This window comes from Natrix helvetica, assembly GCF_964273705.1.
Source record: "Natrix helvetica genome assembly, chromosome: 6".
NCBI lineage: Eukaryota > Metazoa > Chordata > Lepidosauria > Squamata > Natricidae > Natrix > Natrix helvetica.
Window position 1 is genome coordinate 14,757,901 of NC_138553.1, and position 18,501 is coordinate 14,776,401.

At 41.3% G+C, this 18,501-nt stretch overlaps 1 protein-coding gene across 1 annotated transcript in view; it reads left to right on the forward strand.

The window, feature by feature from the left end:
- Positions 1–18,501, forward strand: part of CACNA2D4 (calcium voltage-gated channel auxiliary subunit alpha2delta 4) — a gene marked incomplete at both ends in the record, with an annotated part of 173,230 nt that overhangs the window by 19,458 nt on the left and 135,271 nt on the right. The window contains 9 exons of the mRNA XM_081958700.1: positions 134–284; positions 4,968–5,042; positions 6,286–6,375; positions 8,688–8,801; positions 9,995–10,073; positions 11,465–11,598; positions 13,493–13,510; positions 15,280–15,357; positions 17,148–17,228. Of these exons, the coding sequence (XP_081814826.1) occupies positions 134–284; positions 4,968–5,042; positions 6,286–6,375; positions 8,688–8,801; positions 9,995–10,073; positions 11,465–11,598; positions 13,493–13,510; positions 15,280–15,357; positions 17,148–17,228 (820 nt within the window). The remainder of the gene's footprint in view (positions 1–133; positions 285–4,967; positions 5,043–6,285; positions 6,376–8,687; positions 8,802–9,994; positions 10,074–11,464; positions 11,599–13,492; positions 13,511–15,279; positions 15,358–17,147; positions 17,229–18,501) is intronic.

The window sequence follows — 18,501 nt, forward strand, 5'->3', positions numbered from 1 at the left end:
AGGGGCGGGTTGTGTGACACCGATGGCCTAGGATAATGAGTGCTGTGATTGGTCCAAATTCTCCACTGCATCTCAGTTAATACGTTTACTTTATATCTCTGGCTTCCTTTTCCTATCCTAAATCTATCCTAAGGTATATCCAAGCAGCTACATCACCCAAAGATATTGTGATTGTGGTGGACATCAGTGGAAGCATGAAGGGTTTGCGACTCACCATTGCTAAGCATACTGTTGTCACTATATTGGACACACTGGGAGAAAATGATTTTGTCAATATTATTGCAGTAAGTATATCCTTCCTCAAAGCTCTCTTTTCCTTGAGAATGACTACTGGTAGGTTAGTGTGGGATGTTATGTGTTTAAAATGGTGATCTGGGAAAACCAAGGTTCAAATCTATGCTCAGCTATGGAAATTAATTGGATGACTTGGATCAGTTGTTCAATCTCACTCCAATTTACCTCCAGATGCTTGTTGGCAGAGATGGGCTGCTGGGGGTTTGCAGGGATTCGGGAGAACCTCTAGCTAAGATTCTGTACAGTTTGGAGAACCCCCAAATCCCACTCCTAGCTGTCCCCACCCACCCTGCTCTTTCCCTCCCAGGAGTCCCTACGTGGCTCATTTTGGATCCGTGCGGAGGCTCAGGTAGGGTGAAAAACGGCCCTACCAGAAATTCAGGAAGGCTGGAAATGGTCCGTTTCCATCTTCTGGAGGACCTCCGGAGCCTGGAGAGGCCATTTTTGCCCTCCCGGAGGCTCGAAAAGAGACTCCAGAGCCCGAGGAGGGCAAAAACACCCCCCGCCATGGTGTAGGAGGCCAATTCGGCCATGTTCACCATGGCCACGGGCACCAAGCAACCGGGCAGAGAACTCCTTGCTAAAATTTTTGAAACCCATCCCTGGTTGTTGGATGTTCCTGGAAAAATGATGTGATACAAGCCAAACAAAACATAATTTTTATTAGATGCTCAATTTATTTATTCAGAAGCTTTGTTTGGTAATCTCTATTGTTCCTCCAAATAATTAGGTCTACTTTTCGTAAAAACCTGTTTGCTGAATTGTTTGAACAAATCATTTAATTTGTTTTAATGGGTATTTATAATTATCTAAGTTTGTATATTGTTTTATTGTGGTCCGTACACCGCCCCGAGTCCCTCTGGGGAGAGGGGGCAGTCTATAAATTTAATAAAATAAAATTAAATTAAATAAAAATTAAGTTACAAATGGTTGGACAATCAGCCCTTTTATTATCAAATGTGATATATTCAAGAAATAAACTACTCATTCCAAAAGACTGTAACTCAGGTGTATTGCAGGATGTAGTCAAAACAAGGATGGTGGCCACAAAGGTGTGCTTGATGTGCCACCTATTTGTGTGTGTGTGTGTATGTGTGTGTGTGTGTGTCGCAACACATCTGACACATAAAATGGGAAAGAGTGTTACCATCTTGACTTTTTTTTTTACTACATCTTGTGGTCATGGATGGATGCTTCTATCTCTTTCTATATATATAAAAACAGCTGTGTGTGTATGTATGTTCCAGCATATCTCTGGAACACCTTGAGCAATTTCAACCAAATTTGGTGCACAGTTGACTTACTCTCCGGAAAAAATATTGTGGGGTAAGACACCCGCAAAACCTCTCAGGGTGTGTGTGTTCTGTTAAGATACAGCATGTTGCACCTTAAAATGGTTTCTGCTGTGCAACGCAGTGGAGTTGCCATGGTAACAGCTTCACAGTACTCCACAAGTGGGCTCCTTCTGGTAAGGGGGAAAATCCAACATTCGAAATTACTTTTGGTCCGGACATTTTCCCCCTATAAATAAATACCTGGGCAACACCAGGGTATCAGCTATCTTTATTTAAAAAAGAAAAGCACACATCTTTTGGGGATACTTTTACATTTTATAGAAAGTGATTTCCCTGATTGCTTAGCTTCACATATCATTGGAAAAAAATATTTTTGGGGGGCTAAATATATCTATAGAATCCTGGGATGAAACCAAATTCTCCCCTTAGCTTGCAGAATTTGTTTCAGATAGAAGTGATTTTATCTGGCTTTGGTCACCCGACAGTTGTTAAAAATAGCTTTTGCGATGAGATTAAGAGTCTGAACAGGCTTGGACAGGATATTTACTCTCAAGAGTAATTTCATGAGATTAAAATGCAAGAGAGCCCTTACATCACCCCCTCTCCACCCCCATCCCGCAAAAAAGGGGCAACCCTGGCATATTATCCTTAAAAGATGGATTCGTGGGGATATGAAAGAGAGACCTTTAGCAGAGCAAAAGGGGAACTATCCCTAGGTAGCCCCACTGTCTTATCTCAGCATTTGGCTCACTAATCAGTGCGTTGTTCCACCACTCTGCCTGATTTGGAGCCCTGAAGTCATTTCTGATCTCTCACAATAACTTAGCCTGTCACTAAGCTGAAGCTTGTGCAGCTGAAACAAATGCATAACCATACTTGGTGAAAGCAGTCTCCAGTTTGCCTCCTTTTCTGTTTCCTTTCATGAATGTTAGATTTTAAGCCACTTGAGGTAAAGAACTGTCTTGTTCTTTAAAAAGTGGTGCACAGTGATATTGTTTGTAGCAATAGATAAAAGAGCTCAGCTGGTAGGTTGTATGTAACCTGTTTGTCATCTCTGTGTTTCTCTTCTTGTTGTTTTTCCCCTAGGCCTTTCTGTTCATTTCTTTGTTGATCTGCAGCCTTTCCATATTTGTCACTTTAGTCCCGTGATGGCAAACCTGTGGCACGCGTGCCACAGGTGGCACACGGAGCCATTTGTTAGGGCACGCAATGCGTTGCCCTGTCAGCAAGTTGTAGAATTTAACCGCAATTGGACAACCAATTTCTTTAAAATTCCTCAGCTTGGGAATATGAAATCGTTTTTCTTATGGTATCTTCTTCCATAGAGACTTAAGTTCGCCCTCGCCCCCAACAACAAAAAAATTTCAAGCATCCTCCTCCCCTGAAACTTATCTTTCACCAGTCTTTGACAAGATAGGCCTTTGTATTTGGGGTATCCACAAGGGTGGGATTGAAAAAATTTAGCAACCAGTTCTCTGCCCGGTTGATGGGTGGGCGTGGCCATGAGGGCATGGCCTAGTCAGCTTCCTTCACCATAGTGGAGGGGGGTGTTTTTGCCTCCCCCCCCAGGCTCTGGAGGCCCGAAATGAACCCATTTCTGGACTTCTTGTAGGCCCGTTTTTCACCCTCTCCAGGCTCTGGAGACTTTCCTCAAGCCTCTGGGAGGGCGAAAACCTCCTCTCCTGGACTCTGGAAGCCCTCCGGAGGCCAGAAACAGGGCCATTTTCAGACTTCTGGTACTTCTGGTAGGCCCATTTGTCGCCCTCCCAGAGCCTCCACGTGGGCCTTGCACTTACCTGGTATGATGAACAGGCTGTGTGGAGACTCCTGGAAGGGCCAGGGTGGGGTTGGGTGAGTCAGCCAGTTCTTGTAATAACCGGTTTGGCAAACCAAATTAAAATTATCATCCGGTTTGTCCGAACCGGTACGAACCTGCTGAATCCGACCCCTTGGTATCCATAAAAGACCTGAGAAAACTAGCAAAATGAAGAGTACTCTTATTCTACTACAGAGGAGCCAAACTATTCTGATTGTAGCAGTAAATCTAGAGTAGATCATTATTATTATCATCATCAGATTGCTTTCCATTTCTACATTGGATCTGAGGTATTGATTTTTCCACTATGGAAACAGAACAGCAGTAGGTTGCTCTGATAAAACCAGAATAATCTCATGAGCTATGTTTCCAAAGCAAGAGAAATAACATGGTGACAGACTCATTCAGGCAGAATCCGCTCTGTCCCCTTCCTCCTTGAGCTTCCCCAACATTCTTCAGGAGCAATTCTTATTATACATCTTTGAGGCAAGGAGGTGGGACTGAACATTCAGGGAGTGGAAGGAAACACTTAGAACTTTGGGTGAAGGAACCCAAACAAAGGGATTCAAGACAGGTGTCTGTAGCCTTTGCTTGAGGCTCTTTCAGTGAAAGCAAGCCCACCACCTCTCTGAATCATGAGTTTAGAATACAATAACAGAGTTGGAAGGGATCTTGGAGGTCTTCTAGTCCAACCCCCTGCTTAGGCAGGAAACCTTACACCACTACAGAGAAATAGTTATCCAACATCTTAAAAACTTCCAGTGTTGGAGCATTTACAACTTCTGGAGGCAAGTTGTTCCACTGATTAATTGTTCTAACTTAGTTCTAGTTCTAGGTTGCTTCTCTCCTTGATTACTTTCCACCCATTGCTTCTTGTTCTACCCTCAGGTGCCTTGGAGAATAGTTTGACTCCCTCTTTTTGCGGCAGCCCCTGAGATATCAGAACACTGCTATCATGTCTCTCCTAGTCCTTCTTTTCATCAAACTAGATATACCCAGTTCCTGCAACCGTTCTTCATATGTTTCACTGCCAAAGAACTATTATGATAAATTGGTCTCCTTGATTTCCTTATGGATTTTACCCCTCTCGTGTTGTTGACTACTACCAATTAAGGGAGGAAGGTGCACCCAGAACATTATCAGACGCAAACAAAACTGCCTGATTCAGCATTAAGAGGAGTGCAAGGCTAATAAGAAGCAAAATACTAGAAATTATAATTCAACCGAAAAACAGATTAAAGAAAGATACACCGGCAGATGTAGCCAAGATTATTTGCTTCTTAATTTACATTTTCTTTCCCCGATGTGCTATTTAAATATCAACGAAAATGACTGAATTATGTCGTACACATCCATGCTTATGATTTGCTTCCCAAAAGGCAACGAAAATTGTTTTGTAACACCTTGCATTTTAAAATGCATTCTTTGCTCTCAAAGCGAACATGACAGTCTGTGGCTAAAAGAGGTCTTCTTTATTCGGTATAAAATCTGTTGATGCTTTCAGAGTTCTTTAAAAACATTTCCTTTTACAGCATGCAATTTTCCTCCTTTTGTCTTTACAGTACAATGACTATGTTCATTATATTGAATCGTGTTTCAAGGGAATCCTGGTTCAAGCTGACAGAGATAACAGGGAGGTAAGTATTAAACTTGAAAAGACAAGCTCTACTGAATATGGCATATAAGCACTGGGGACTTAAAGGCCCATAAACTGTTATAAAACATATTTAACCAATGCCTTTTTTTTCTGCCCCTGTGAATTCTATGGCTATTTTTATATATCCAAATGCTAGCTAAGTAGTTCAGCCATCTAAACCCATTTAGGGAATTGTAAGCCTAAAAAAAGGTTGGCAGTTTGGCGGTTTGAATCTCTAGTGTCGTGTAACGGAGTGAGCTCCCGTTACTTGTCCCAGCTTCTGCCAACCTAGCAGTTCGAAAGCACGTAAAAGTACAAGTAGAAAAATAGGAACCACCTTTGATGTGAAGGTAACAGCGTTCCGTGCGCCTTTGGCGTTTAGTCATGCCAACCACATGACCAAGGAGACATCTTCAGACAGCGCTGGCTCTTCAGCTTTGAAATGGAGATGAGCACTGCCCCCTAGAATCAAGAACGACTAGCACATATGTGTGAAGGGACGTTACAATTGTTAAGTATATTCATTTTCCCCAATGGGCATTTTGTTTAACCAGAAACCAGAAGTAAATGCCAGAAACTGGCAAAAAAAATGTTGCAAATCATGGTCATAGGCCTGCAGGACATCAGAAACCCCTGTAAAGTTGAGCCACTTACCAAAGGCCCAAAATGCAATCATGTGATCATGGGGGTGCAGCTCACATAACTTCAAAAACAGAACCTAAGAAACTCTGGGGAGATCCGTTGTAACTTTAAACAGTTGTTCAGTAACTGATCATAAGTCGAGGATTATCTGTATAGAGAAGAGTAGGAGAAAGGGGAAAGGCATTGATCTTTCTGTACTACCGTAGTAGCAGCTTCAGATTGCTGTTGTCTTCACTGGAAAGTACTGTATTATTTCGGGTAACTCAAATTATGGAGCTGTCCTAGTGCTGAAATATATAGTTTGCCAAAAACAAGGAGAACATTGGTAGTCAAGATTGAAATGAGGGGTCCTTGGTGCTCTCTGAACTTGGATATTTTCTTGCAGATGTTTCATTGCCCAAACTAGGTAACATCATCAGTGCTAATCTAACACTGGTCTCTACTAGCACTGGTGATGTTCCCGAGGTCCCTTCATATATAGCTTGCGCTAGAGATCTCTATTCTTTGAGTAGTTTTCTAGTGTTTTGACATTCCTGTATTATCCTTTGTCTAATGTTTCTAATCACTGCTATTAGAGTGCTTCTAATGTCTCATTTGCTCAGCATTTCAAGCAGCTGGTGCACGAGTTACAAGCAAAAGGAGTCGGGAAGGTGAACAAAGCCCTGACTGAATCCTTCAAAATCCTGAGGGAGGTAAGACTCCTTTATCTATATATATTTTTAAAGGGCGCACTGGCTTTTGCAGCATTGTGCTGATTATTGCAAACCATTGGAGGAAAAGGAAGGAAAGATAATAGTGGCAGAAACTCATTGTGACATTGCCAAAACCTGCTGATCAACATGTTGTTTCAAACTGCAGACCAGGTTGGACATTATTATTTTGAGAATACTTGTTGATTTACTTGTTCATGTTTATTATGTGTTGGACTCAGGATAGCAAGAAAACAGTTCTGTCGCTGTGACCAAAATAGATATTAGGGGTAGTTTGAGGAGTAAAAGCAACCCATATTGCAAAGCTCCCATGGGACTAGATGACCCTAATGCAGTGGTGGCGAACCCATGGCACGTGTGCCAGAAGTGGCACGCAGAGCCCTCTCTGTGGGTACGTACACTGTTGCCTTCTCTGTTTCGGGTCTCTGCCGTGCATTTGCACACGCCTCCAGCTGGTCTTTCTATCTCTGCCATGCATCCTTTGGGACTGCTTGCAGGCGCAGAGCACAGATGTGCCCACATCTTTGGGCATAGGTGCATGCACCGGGTGCACACGTGCATGTACCCGCACCTTGAATTTTGGTTGTCCACGCACATGCACACTTTGGGCATTCAGTGCCTAAAAGGTTCGCCATCACTGCCCTAATAGATCAGCTCCTGGTTAACCTGAAACTCTGTTTCTTCAGGAAGGAGACCACTGAGTTGGCTTTTGTGTTTAATCATATTTATATCTTTTCAATTTCATATTTGTTCAAGAGAATAACATACTTATTCTCTTTGGAGAATAACTATTCTCAGACCTAGTTATTTGCGGGATCGTATCCTGCCCCATACATCCCTGCGACCAATCCGCTCTCACAGAGAGGGACTCCTCCAGGTGCCGTCCACTAGGCAGTGCCAGAGGGCGGCGCCCAGGAGTAGGGCCTTCTCTGTGATGGGCCCAGCCCTCTGGAATGACCTCCCCCCAGATATTAGGACAACGACTGATCTCCGCTCCTTCCGCACGAAACTCAAGACCCACCTGTTCCAACTAGCCGGCCTGGCTTAATTAGAACTCTCTAACCTCCCTGGCAATTTTAAACTGTAAATTTAAATCTTTTGGGTATTTTAATTGTTTTAATTGTTGTAATTTTACTGTTATTTATCTTAACTTTGTGGCTTTTTATTTCTATTTGAATTGTTAAATGTTGATGTATTTACCTCCTCCATGCCACACACTTATATATTTGATTGTACGTCGCCCCGAGTCCCTTCGCGGAGAAGGCGCGACTGATAAATCGAATAAAATAAATAAATAAATAAATACTTGGTTGGGTCTGCTTTCCTAGTGATAGGAGAGGTAGAAGGGGTTAAAAGGATGGTATTAGAGAAGACGAGAGCAAAAGCTTTGGAATGCTAAGGCCTACTTACTTTATTTAATTAAACCTAGTCATTTCCCTGGGTCTGGTTCATTTGCACAGTTTAAAACTTGCATCTAGCATACAATATTCGACCCAAACCTTCAGATGATGTGTAGCAAATGCTATTTCAGGAAGGAATAGACAAGTTAGGAGACACTACATTGAATTAGCATCAGATCATCAGAGTCACCTTAGTTGGAGGCTACAAAGAGGAATATCAATAGCCTACATGCGTATAATGATAAGGATACCAGTATCCTTACATCCACTCAGAAATATTTAGATTAGGCAAAAGTCTTTTTTGGTTTGTTTTTGGAAAGTCTAAGTAATATTCTGATCTTCTGGAATATAAACTGAATTCAAGTTAGGTATATTGGATCTCAGTGCCTGGATTGTTTTTATCCATTTTATGGCTAATATTTACTTCCTATGAATTATTATGAAATATGTTACTGGCATGTACAAAGTTTTTCCCTTCCATCATGAATAATCATAGAACTATCTAGCACAAAAGTAGGGAGATCTTTATGAACTATATTGCATTGTATTGTAGTTTTGTTTTGCTTTGTTTTATTATTATAAAGCCAGTTGGGTGAATATGAACCAGTTACTCTCTCTCAGCCCAACCCACTTCATAGCAATGTTTTTGTGAGGAAAATATGAGGAGGAAGGCATGTTTACTGCCTTAAGTCGCTTGTAAAAATAATAAAGGCAGGATAAAAATAAATGAATGAACCTTGCTACTATTACCAACATGTTTGAGCACCCCTATCAATATGATAGATAGGAGTTGCTGAGGCTTAACAAAGGACTTCATTAATCTGCTATACTATTTGTGCCAGTGAGATATGTATCTCTATCCATGACTTTCAATGTGGTTTGTTCTGTTCATAGTTCAGAGATGCAGGACAAGGAGGCCTTTGCAACCAAGCAATCATGCTGCTCACCGATGGAGCTATGGAAGATTATGAATATGTCTTTGAAAAATTCAACTGGCCTGATCGTAAGGTTAGCTTCCAAAGTGAAAAACAGAGAAGAGCGTAGAAAATCAACTGGTCTGGTATGAATCATGAGCAGGGAACAAAACAATGAATAGCATGGAGACGTTTAGGTTCCTAGCTAAATTTTTGCTTGAGATAATTGCAGATGGAGCTCACTAATTAATGAGATTGGTCTAAGTTTAGTGATAGGGTCACTATATTTAATTTTTTTATGTAGCAGAAGAACAAAAACATAAATATTTAAATGAGTTTTAGACAAAGGCGATGGGAGTGAAAGGTTCACAAGCTATTTTAAGAAACTGGTTATTAATGGTTTGTTGAATCAATCACAGTTGAGTTCACAGATATGCTAAGTCAAAACTCATAACAAATCACAGTAACAATCTCTGTAAAATAATGACAGCTGTTAGTTTGAAATTACTGTTTAAAAAGGTTGTGACAAATTGTATTTGACTCCTTCCTTTGGTTCACCTCTTATTATTTCCCCAAAACTCATAAAAGTAAAGACCTCTTCAAGTTGAGTTACATTCTTAGTGACTCCATGGACACATATCTGTGTAGGGGTTTTTGCATAGAAGTCCTGTGTGGCATTGCTTCTTTTCAGAGATTTTTTTAAAATTTTCACTTAGCCTATCGCCCTGAGATTTCCTGCTTCCTTCCCATCTAAATCAGTGGTAGTATTCAGCTGGTTCGGACCGGTTCAAGCAAACCGATAGTGGCGACCTGTGCGGGGGGCTCTATGCTGTCCTATTTAGCCACATTTTCTAAGCCACATACATGTGTGCAAGCCATGCACGCGAGCAAAGCACATGCACAGAAGGCTGTGCACATGCACAGAAGGCTGTGCACATGCACAGAAGGCGCGCATGCTCACAGTTTCAGTGTACGTCGAACCGGTTGTAAAATTATGTGAAACCCACCTCTGATCGAAGTACTATCTAGAGCTGGCGTAGCTATTCCATGAATTCAAACTAAAATATTGCCACCTACTCTTATTCCTACCTTTGCATAAGGACTATCGTATTTGGTGGGTAGCTCAGAGATGCAAGGCGATGTGGCAGGATCTGACAATTGCAGATCCCAGAAAGAATAAGATAAATAATGACCTTGTCTAGGGTTTTCTAAAACGAAAGAATAATAAGGTAGAGTTCTGGTTCTGTTTAATTTCACATTCTAAATGCTTGTGGTCTCATTTCACAGGTCCGTGTTTTCACATACCTTATTGGGAGGGAAGTCAGCTTCGCACAGAATGTGAAATGGATAGCTTGTAACAATAAAGGTAAAGAAAAAAGTTCATTCGAGTTCATTTCAGTCATCCTTTCTGCAAGACAGAAGCACTTGCCAATCATATATTTTTACGTTATCGTAATTGTGATATGCAAACCTAAACTGAACTGGAAAGGTTCCAGAAGCAAGTAGCAGAAAATAGTAATGCCTACTCCTGTTTGAGCCATATGTCACAGGTTTTGAAAAGTACACAGTTGAGAAACTGAATCTGAAGCATTTTGTGGTTTAAAAAAAAAGTATAAAAGAAGCAAAAAAAAATTAGCAGTGGCAATTTTAATTAGGCCTTTCCTAAATGTCCTAAGCAGTGTGTTTGTGTATAATATGGGATCAGTTACAAAGGTGGTACAGGTAGTCCTTGTGTAGGTTTTCAAAAATCCATCAAGCAGTGGTGTCAAAAATGTCTGTCTGCCTTATGCAGAGTTTATTTGGCTTTTATACAGTTTCAACTAGCAGAATAGAGCACAGAAAGCAACATTATTGTTTTTTGTTTACTCCCTCCTTTTTCCCTTGTGAATCCAGAAGGCTATCCCAGCCAAGGTTGAATCTCACATAACTCCCTGATACGGCCTGTATCTGCTCAGTGAGATCATGGGAAAAAAGATAACCGGCTACTTGAGATCATGGCTGTAATGCATATGTCTGTACGTAACCTTTCCTCTTTTCCCACATCTGGTTCTGCTAATTAGGTGAGCTTGTAGGTATCCAAGATAACCAGCTACTGAGATCATGATAGCTTTCTACGCATGTCTTTACGTAAGCTCACCTCTCATTCCTTCATCCTTGACTTATAATCATTCATTTAGTAACTGTTTAAAGTTACAACAGTGCTGAAAAAAAGGGACTTACGACCAATCTTTGCACTTACAACTGTTTCAGTTCCTGTAGTCTGCAGTTTTTCTCTGGAAATCTAAAAATTATTTTTAAAAAATTGCAGACTACAGGAACCAGGAGCACCACTCAGGTGACCTTAAGGACACAGATAAACCTTCAAGTGCTTCAATTACCCTCTAAAACAGTGTTTCTCAACCTTGGCAACTTGAAGCTGGCTGGGGAATTCTGGGAGTTGAAGTCCAGACATCTTCAAGTTGCCAAGGTTGAGAAACACTGCTCTAAAAGGATGTAGATTATCAGATGTCTGCAAGGAATATAAATCCTCCCATTCCCCAATCCTTTGAGGATTCTCAGAACTGAAGAAGCTTCTTGGATGAGAAGCAAAACGTCTTCAAAAGAAAAAACAAGAAAATCCAGTTGCCTCCAGAAAAAGCACCTTTGGGATTACCATGACCTGGATGACTGAGAATCTCTACAGACTTTTGGAACAAATGAGATACAAACTTCAATTTAAACAAAATTAACTCTGTTGATGGTGATTTTTCCCCCCAGGCTACTACACACAGATATCTACTTTGGCTGATGTGCAAGAGAATGTCATGGAATATTTGCATGTACTTAGCCGGCCAATGGTTATCAATCATGATCATGACATCATATGGACGGAAGCCTATATGGACAGTGCTGTAAGTATTTCATGAAAAGTTTCTAATTGTCCAACTTTGAAGGCGTTAAGAGATATGGGTCTTTTCAGATATTTGTTGCAGTATGTATATCATTCAGAAGTGGAATCACAGCAGCTGGAGAGTGTGAAAATGTGCCTTCTAAAAGAGACATCATTTATCACACTTTCCTTATGTGCGATGCTGCATTTGAAATTCCACCATAGTCCAGGAACTCAAAACAAATCACAAGAGGCATAGCATGACTTAATTAGAATCTCTTGTCTCTGTAAAATCTGCAGAAGCACTTTATTAAGGATTAGTCACCAGGAAAAAAATAGTTTGAGCTCAAGAAATGGGTCACTGAGCCTGCAGCAGGAGCAGCGTAGCTTGTTTTCTATATTCACAGAGAGAATTAGCATACATTATGGGGTCCCATATGTCTTAGATGACTAAGGCTAAAACCCAAAGGAAGAATTTGTTTGAGGAGGAAGAGAGATCCATGCCAGCCAAAACCTTGATTTCTCTTTCACTTGTAGCTGTTACTGTTGCTAAAGAGGAACACTGTTTTTCATAATTGGCAAGATTCTCTCTCTTTAGCAGTGAGATTGCTGGCATAAATGTAGACTTCCCATTTATATTTTTCCACAAGTTGAAATTCAGTACAGTTTTAGAGGGTTTTCATAGGAATGTATATTATTTTGTATAAGGCTAAAGATTCTCATCTCACCATATCATAGGGATGCTCAGTGGCTAAGACGCTGAGCTTGTCGATCAGAAAGGTCGGCAGTTCGACAGTTCAATCCCTAGCGCTGCGTAATGGGGTGAGCTCCCATTACTTGTCCCAGCTTCTGCCAACCTAGCAGTTCGAAAGCATGTAAAAATGTAAGTAGAAAAATAGGAACCACCTTTGGTGGGAAGGTAACAGCGTTCCGTGTGCCTTCGGCATTTAGTCATGCCAGCCACATGACCACGGAGACGTCTTCAGACAGCGCTGGCTCTTCGGCTTTGAAATGGAGATGAGCACCGCCCCCTAGAGTTGGGAACGACTAGCACATATGTGCAAGGGGAACCTTTACCTTTACTTTAAAGTTTCTCAAGTGTGTTTATCCACTTTTAGCAATAAAGTCTGAGCATCTAACTAGCAGCACCTACAGCCATGTTTGGCTAGGCATGTCTTAGTAAGTTAAACAAGTTGGCCCTTGTTAGGATTTCAATGGGAGACGACTGGAAAGCACCAGAGCTGTAGGTTAGACTAGGAAATAAAAATAAATCCAGGAAGAGAGCAACAATGAACCACTTTGTATTGTCCTCCAAGAAACTATAAAAATGGGCCCATCAAATCACAAGGAACCAAGTTCATCTCAAGGAAAAGTCTTTCTTGCCTAGTGGTTGCTACATATACATGGACCTTCTTTGTATGTTGAATGGTAAGGCAGAGCATCAACAATCTTGATACTGGCAGAATCAAATTCCAGTGGTTAAAATTTCCAATTCTGGATGGAATATGACTTTGTGTGTTCCCAATTACTTGTTGTTACTATCCACAACCAATTGATGGGCTTACAAGAGCCAACAATTTAAAACATTGGTCCCACCATACCATACCGTGCCTTGGCCATCTTGATGCTAATCCTAAATAGATGAGAAGATTTTTTTTTAATTCACAGAACAAAGCTGAATATTTCTTGGAACTAAGTTATAAAAGAAATCTCTTTCCTAAAATCAGCAGAGTGGCCTTGGATTTATTTTATTGAGTGCTGATTCTTGATTGTTGCTACCTAAAACTATGTGATGCTTTTGCTTGCTCTTACTTTTTTCTCACTTGCATTGTCTGTGTTACTTGTTGCATGTTTGTCTGGCTTATTCATCTGTTCTGTCCTGTCCATTCATTAATGCCATCCACATTTCTCACTAGCTGCCACAATCCGAGGAGGTAACAACCTAGCTGTATTTTGTGAACATTGACTCTTTTGTGGATGTTGTATATTAGATTACTTTGTAGCTTTACCATACATCCAGTTGGTAATACAGTAGTGACTGAGTAATGCAGCATGGGAAAGACAGAGAACTTAATTCTGGATGTATTTGAGTTGTGTTGTGTCGTGTCATGGAATAGTAGAGCATAGCTCATGGACTGACGGTCCCCTGTTTGAATTGTGGCTTAATTCTAGATTCATTGAATGGATTTGACTGCAATTTGATGCTCACTTACATTGAATTTTATGGTACTTATTTCTGTTTAGACATCTGGATTACAGTGCTACATCTTGAAGTAATTGTTAAGATTATACAATATCCATAATGGGATTTTAGCTTTAGAAAAGGGTCCCTTTGAATATGAAATAGAAGTTGCATAATTTGTTAGAGAGTATAGATGAAGTGTTTTCCCAATTATAAATATTTAGTACCACAACAGGATGGCCATCTACATTTTAGTTATTGAATATCCATGCTCAACCTGTTAATAATGCCTACTAAGCTAATGTTTAGGAAGGCCAGCAGAAGATTAATCTGTGGAATTGAATACCATAAAATGTTGTGATAGATGGTGCAACAGTGAAACTTGACAGTCATGGTAGATAGTGCTATGTACAGCTATTAAAAATAATAGCAATATATTAGGATTCCTCTCAATACTGGTTGCTTTCATATGTGATTGGAATGATGCAGTGCCCTCATTCCACCCAGGAGCTTCCATAGATATATAGTTGGCTCTTATGCTAGATCAGGGCCCCCCAAACTTGGCAACTTTAAGACTTGTGGACTTCAACTCCCAGAATTCTCCAGCCAGCATAGCTATGCTTCTCCAGTTCTGTTGGCTGGAGAATTCTGGGAATTGAAGTCCACAAGTCTTAAAGTTGCCAAATTTGAAGGCCTCTGTGTTAGATCTTTGGATTCATCTAATGAGTCTTTGACGCACTCTAGGGTGAAATGGGTGAAACCTTTATCGAATTGACTAGAAGAGAGCTGTAGCCCTAGATAAATGGTTTTTCCCTTTTCTGGGGCTGCAAAGCCATCTCTCTCTCCCTCCCTCCCTCCCATCTCTCCATCTCTAGCTTGTGATGCCTTTGTCCATTTCCCACAACTTACCTTTCTTTCTTCCAACTTGTTGATGAACCATCTTCCATGTAAGCCCATGTCCCTTGTGCAATATATCCAGTGGTAGGATTCAAATAATTTAACAACCAGTTCTCTGCCCTAATGATTTCTTCCAACACCAAACTGCCCAGAAACTTAACAACTGCTCTCCCGAAGTGGTGCGAACTGGCTGAATCCCACCACTGAATATATCCCTTGGTTTCAACTCCAATCCCAGCCCATTTGCATTTGAACCCTGAATATGAGTTGGAATGTTTATGTATGTAAGCACACATTTGCAAGTTGTTATGTCTGGGTAAGTGGATCACATGCTTTAGTTATATCTCTAATTATGTTAACCCGGATATGAAGAAATGCAGTCATATATTAAACTTTCTTTATGATGTTATCTACCTTGATTATGTGAAGGTATATTGGCAAAACATGTTTCAGATTCATGACTTTCCCCTAAGTATCATATTTGTCTTGTCCTCTTGCACAGCTAGTATTTTTAGTGCACACTTTTTTCATTGTGCTTCCCTGCTATTTAATTCAAAGGATTTGTGCTTCTCCTGCCAATTACTCTCCCAACAGTTAATCTGCTGCTCTTTTTCTATCTGGTAGCTCTTTGCCTCTCAAGCTCAAAGTCTCTTGCTTATGACAACAGTAGCTATGCCTGTCTTCAGCAAAAAAAATGAAACGGTAAGCATCTTTTTTTTAGACAATCTCTACTTGGAGCAAGATAAAAGGTTGGCTTGCAAAAATTAAACTTTGCTTGTTGGAGCTTGTAGAGAGTAAGGAACATGACCTTGATGAAGATATGCAAGCTCCAAGGGTGGTGAGAAATCAAACGTGTTTTGAGACCACAATAGTTGGATAATTTTTAGATGTTTTAGTTTTCCTATGGAGTTGATTTCTTGGTCTGGGTCTACCTAGTGAGGTAGGTAGACCAGACCAGTGGTGGGTTCCTACCAATTTGGACCGGTTCAGCCGAACTGGTAATGGTTTGGCGGCCTGAGTCGCTGGAACCGGTAGCGACCCAGGCCTGCCACACCCCCAAACCGGTTCTCTGGTTCTTGTTTTTTGGTTCTGCGCATGCGCAGAACAATTTTAATTGCACTGCACATGTGCTCGTAGTGCACACACGAGCGAACCAGCAGTAGTGCCTGACGGAACCCATCCCTGAACCAGACTGACAGAGCTTTAACAGATCTCCAGAGGTGTGTGTTACCACTTCTTAAAACTCTATATAATTACAGCAGTGGTGGGTTCCGGATTCCAGTGTCACCCACATGGACACACATGCGCACACATGTGCGGCACACGCATGCATTGCAGCTGCAAACAATGCTTCTGCAAGCCTCAGCGGAGCATCGCGCAGGCGCTGTATGTGCCATGCGTGTGCATGGAAGAGCCGAAAGCTTTAAAACACGGTAAGAAGCTCGGGCGGGCAGGTGGGCCCTCTGGAGCACCGTACCGGAACGGTACCCGGTGCTCTGGGCAGGCTCTGGTACGCCCGTACCGGGGCGTACCGCCTGCAACCCACCACTGAACTACAGCATGTTAAATAAATGAAAACAATTTAAAGAGTGCATTTAAAAATAAGTTATAGCCTGCATCTCCATATGGCCCCAACTCCCTTTTATGGAGCTTCTGAGGGATGTGGTGGCTCAGTGGCTAAGATGCTGAGCTTGTCGATCAGAAAAGTCAGCAGTTCGGTGGTTTGAATCCCTAGTGCCGTGTAACAGAGTGAGCTTCTGTTACTTGTCCCAGCTTCTGCCAACCTAGCAGTTCGAAAGCACATAAAAAATGCAAGTAGAAAAATAGGAACCACCTTTGTGCCTTTGGTGTTTAGTTATGTCGGCTACATGACCATGGAGACGTCTTCAGACAGTGCTGGCTCTTCGGTTTTGAAATGGAGATGAGCACCGCCCCCTAGAGTCGGGAACAAATAGCACATATGCGTGAGGGGAACCTTTATCATTACCTTTTAGAGCTTCTGAAGTCTTGCAAACAAAATTTGATAACAGAAGTACTGAAGAATGATCTGCAGTTATCTACCAATGTATGTGTGAGATAAAGTAACTTTCTTTTGGTTAAAAGCAAGAATATTAAAAAATTAAAAAACATTAACATTTCAAATCTAGCAAAAGAACTGATAGACCAGCCCCACTGGAGAGAAAAAAAACACTAGTGAAAGAACTATTTTTTCAAGAAAATAGAAATGTAATCCCCTTCTCTGTCTTCTTTTGAAATTATTAGTCTTATAGAATCTATTACCTCTTTTTATTAGCATCTACACTGTAGCTTAGACAAGAATGGAATATTTAACACGTTTCTGTTCCTTTTTATCCCTGCATCTGAATATTTTGTCAGGCTAATCAATAAAAATGATGAAAACCAACATGGTGACAAAATGATGATTCTGATTTTGGTGCAAGGAGAAAGAGATAATACATTCCCAGTTTTCATTTTCTATTTTTTTTTTTCAGAGATCACATGGCATCCTTCTGGGTGTAATCGGATCCGATGTTCCACTGAGAGAACTCCTTAAGTTGGCTCCACGATACAAAGTAAGAACTGAGATCATGAGAATTGTCTGATCTTTAAAAGTGCAACCATCCCAAAGGAAATATTCATTCCACCATAATGTCAGGGAATTGCTTCAGTCACGGCATGCTGCAAGAAGTAAAGATGCCCACTAGTTCAGAAAAATTGTCACATTCCCAGCGTTTCTGCAGAGGACATTTATGCCTTTGAAGCTCTCTGTTAATACTACGCCCTTTCAAGGGAAAGTCTCACAACTAAGACAACATGTTCCTTGTGCCTTGATTTGATGCTCCTCTGAGAATCTTAGAAACATGGTATCAGGGCCAGCATTGTATTCAGACCAGTGGTGAAATTCAATTTTTTTTACTACCGGTTCTGTGGGCGTGGCTTGGTGGGCATGGTGTGACTTGGTGGGTGTGACTTGGTGGGCGTGGCAGGGGAAGGATACTGCAAAATCTCCATTCTCACCCCACTCTTGGGCCAGCCAGAGGTGGCATTTGCTTGTTCTCTGAACTACTCAAAATTTCCGCTACTGGTTCTCCGAACTACTCAAAATTTCTGCTACTGGTTCTTCAGAACCTGTCAGAACCTGCTGGATTTCACCCCTGATTCAGACTGGTTCCACATTCTTATTTCTTGATCTGAGGAACCCTCAGAGCAAGGCACTGTGGAGAAGAGATGAGATATTAGGATGGTAGTAGCTAGGGCAGGGGTGTCAAACACAAGGCCCGCAAGCCAGATCCAGCCCGTGATGTGGTTGGATCTGGCCCATGGGGCGGGACCATGTCGCTTTGGCCCAGTCTACCCAATGCGAAGAGGAAATATGCCAGAAGTTTGGGGAGCGATATCAAGCTGGCCACGCCCACCCAGTAGGCCATGGCCACCCTGTTGGCCATGGCCACCTGACCCCCCGAGGTCAACCACAGCCCTGATGCAGCCCTCAATGAAATTGAGTTTGACACCCCTGTGCTAGGGTCTGAACCTAAAAACGAATCTTTCTGAATATGCTGCTTGAGGGTCATGAGTGAGCTGGCTCTGTTCAGTTTGAGGGGGGAAATATTCATTCCACAAACTTGGAAGGATTCCTTGCAGGCAGCCACTGTCAATTAGACACAAGAATTTTGTCTTGATTAACAAATATTCTGATTTATTGTCTCCTGATTCAGATTTTAACTATGTTAAGACAGAAAAGCATCTGAGAGCCCCTTACACAACAAGATAATTTGAGGAAGATGGGTGGTTTAGAAATGTATGAAATATAAACAGCAAATAAATGAAATAAAAATTAAATAGATC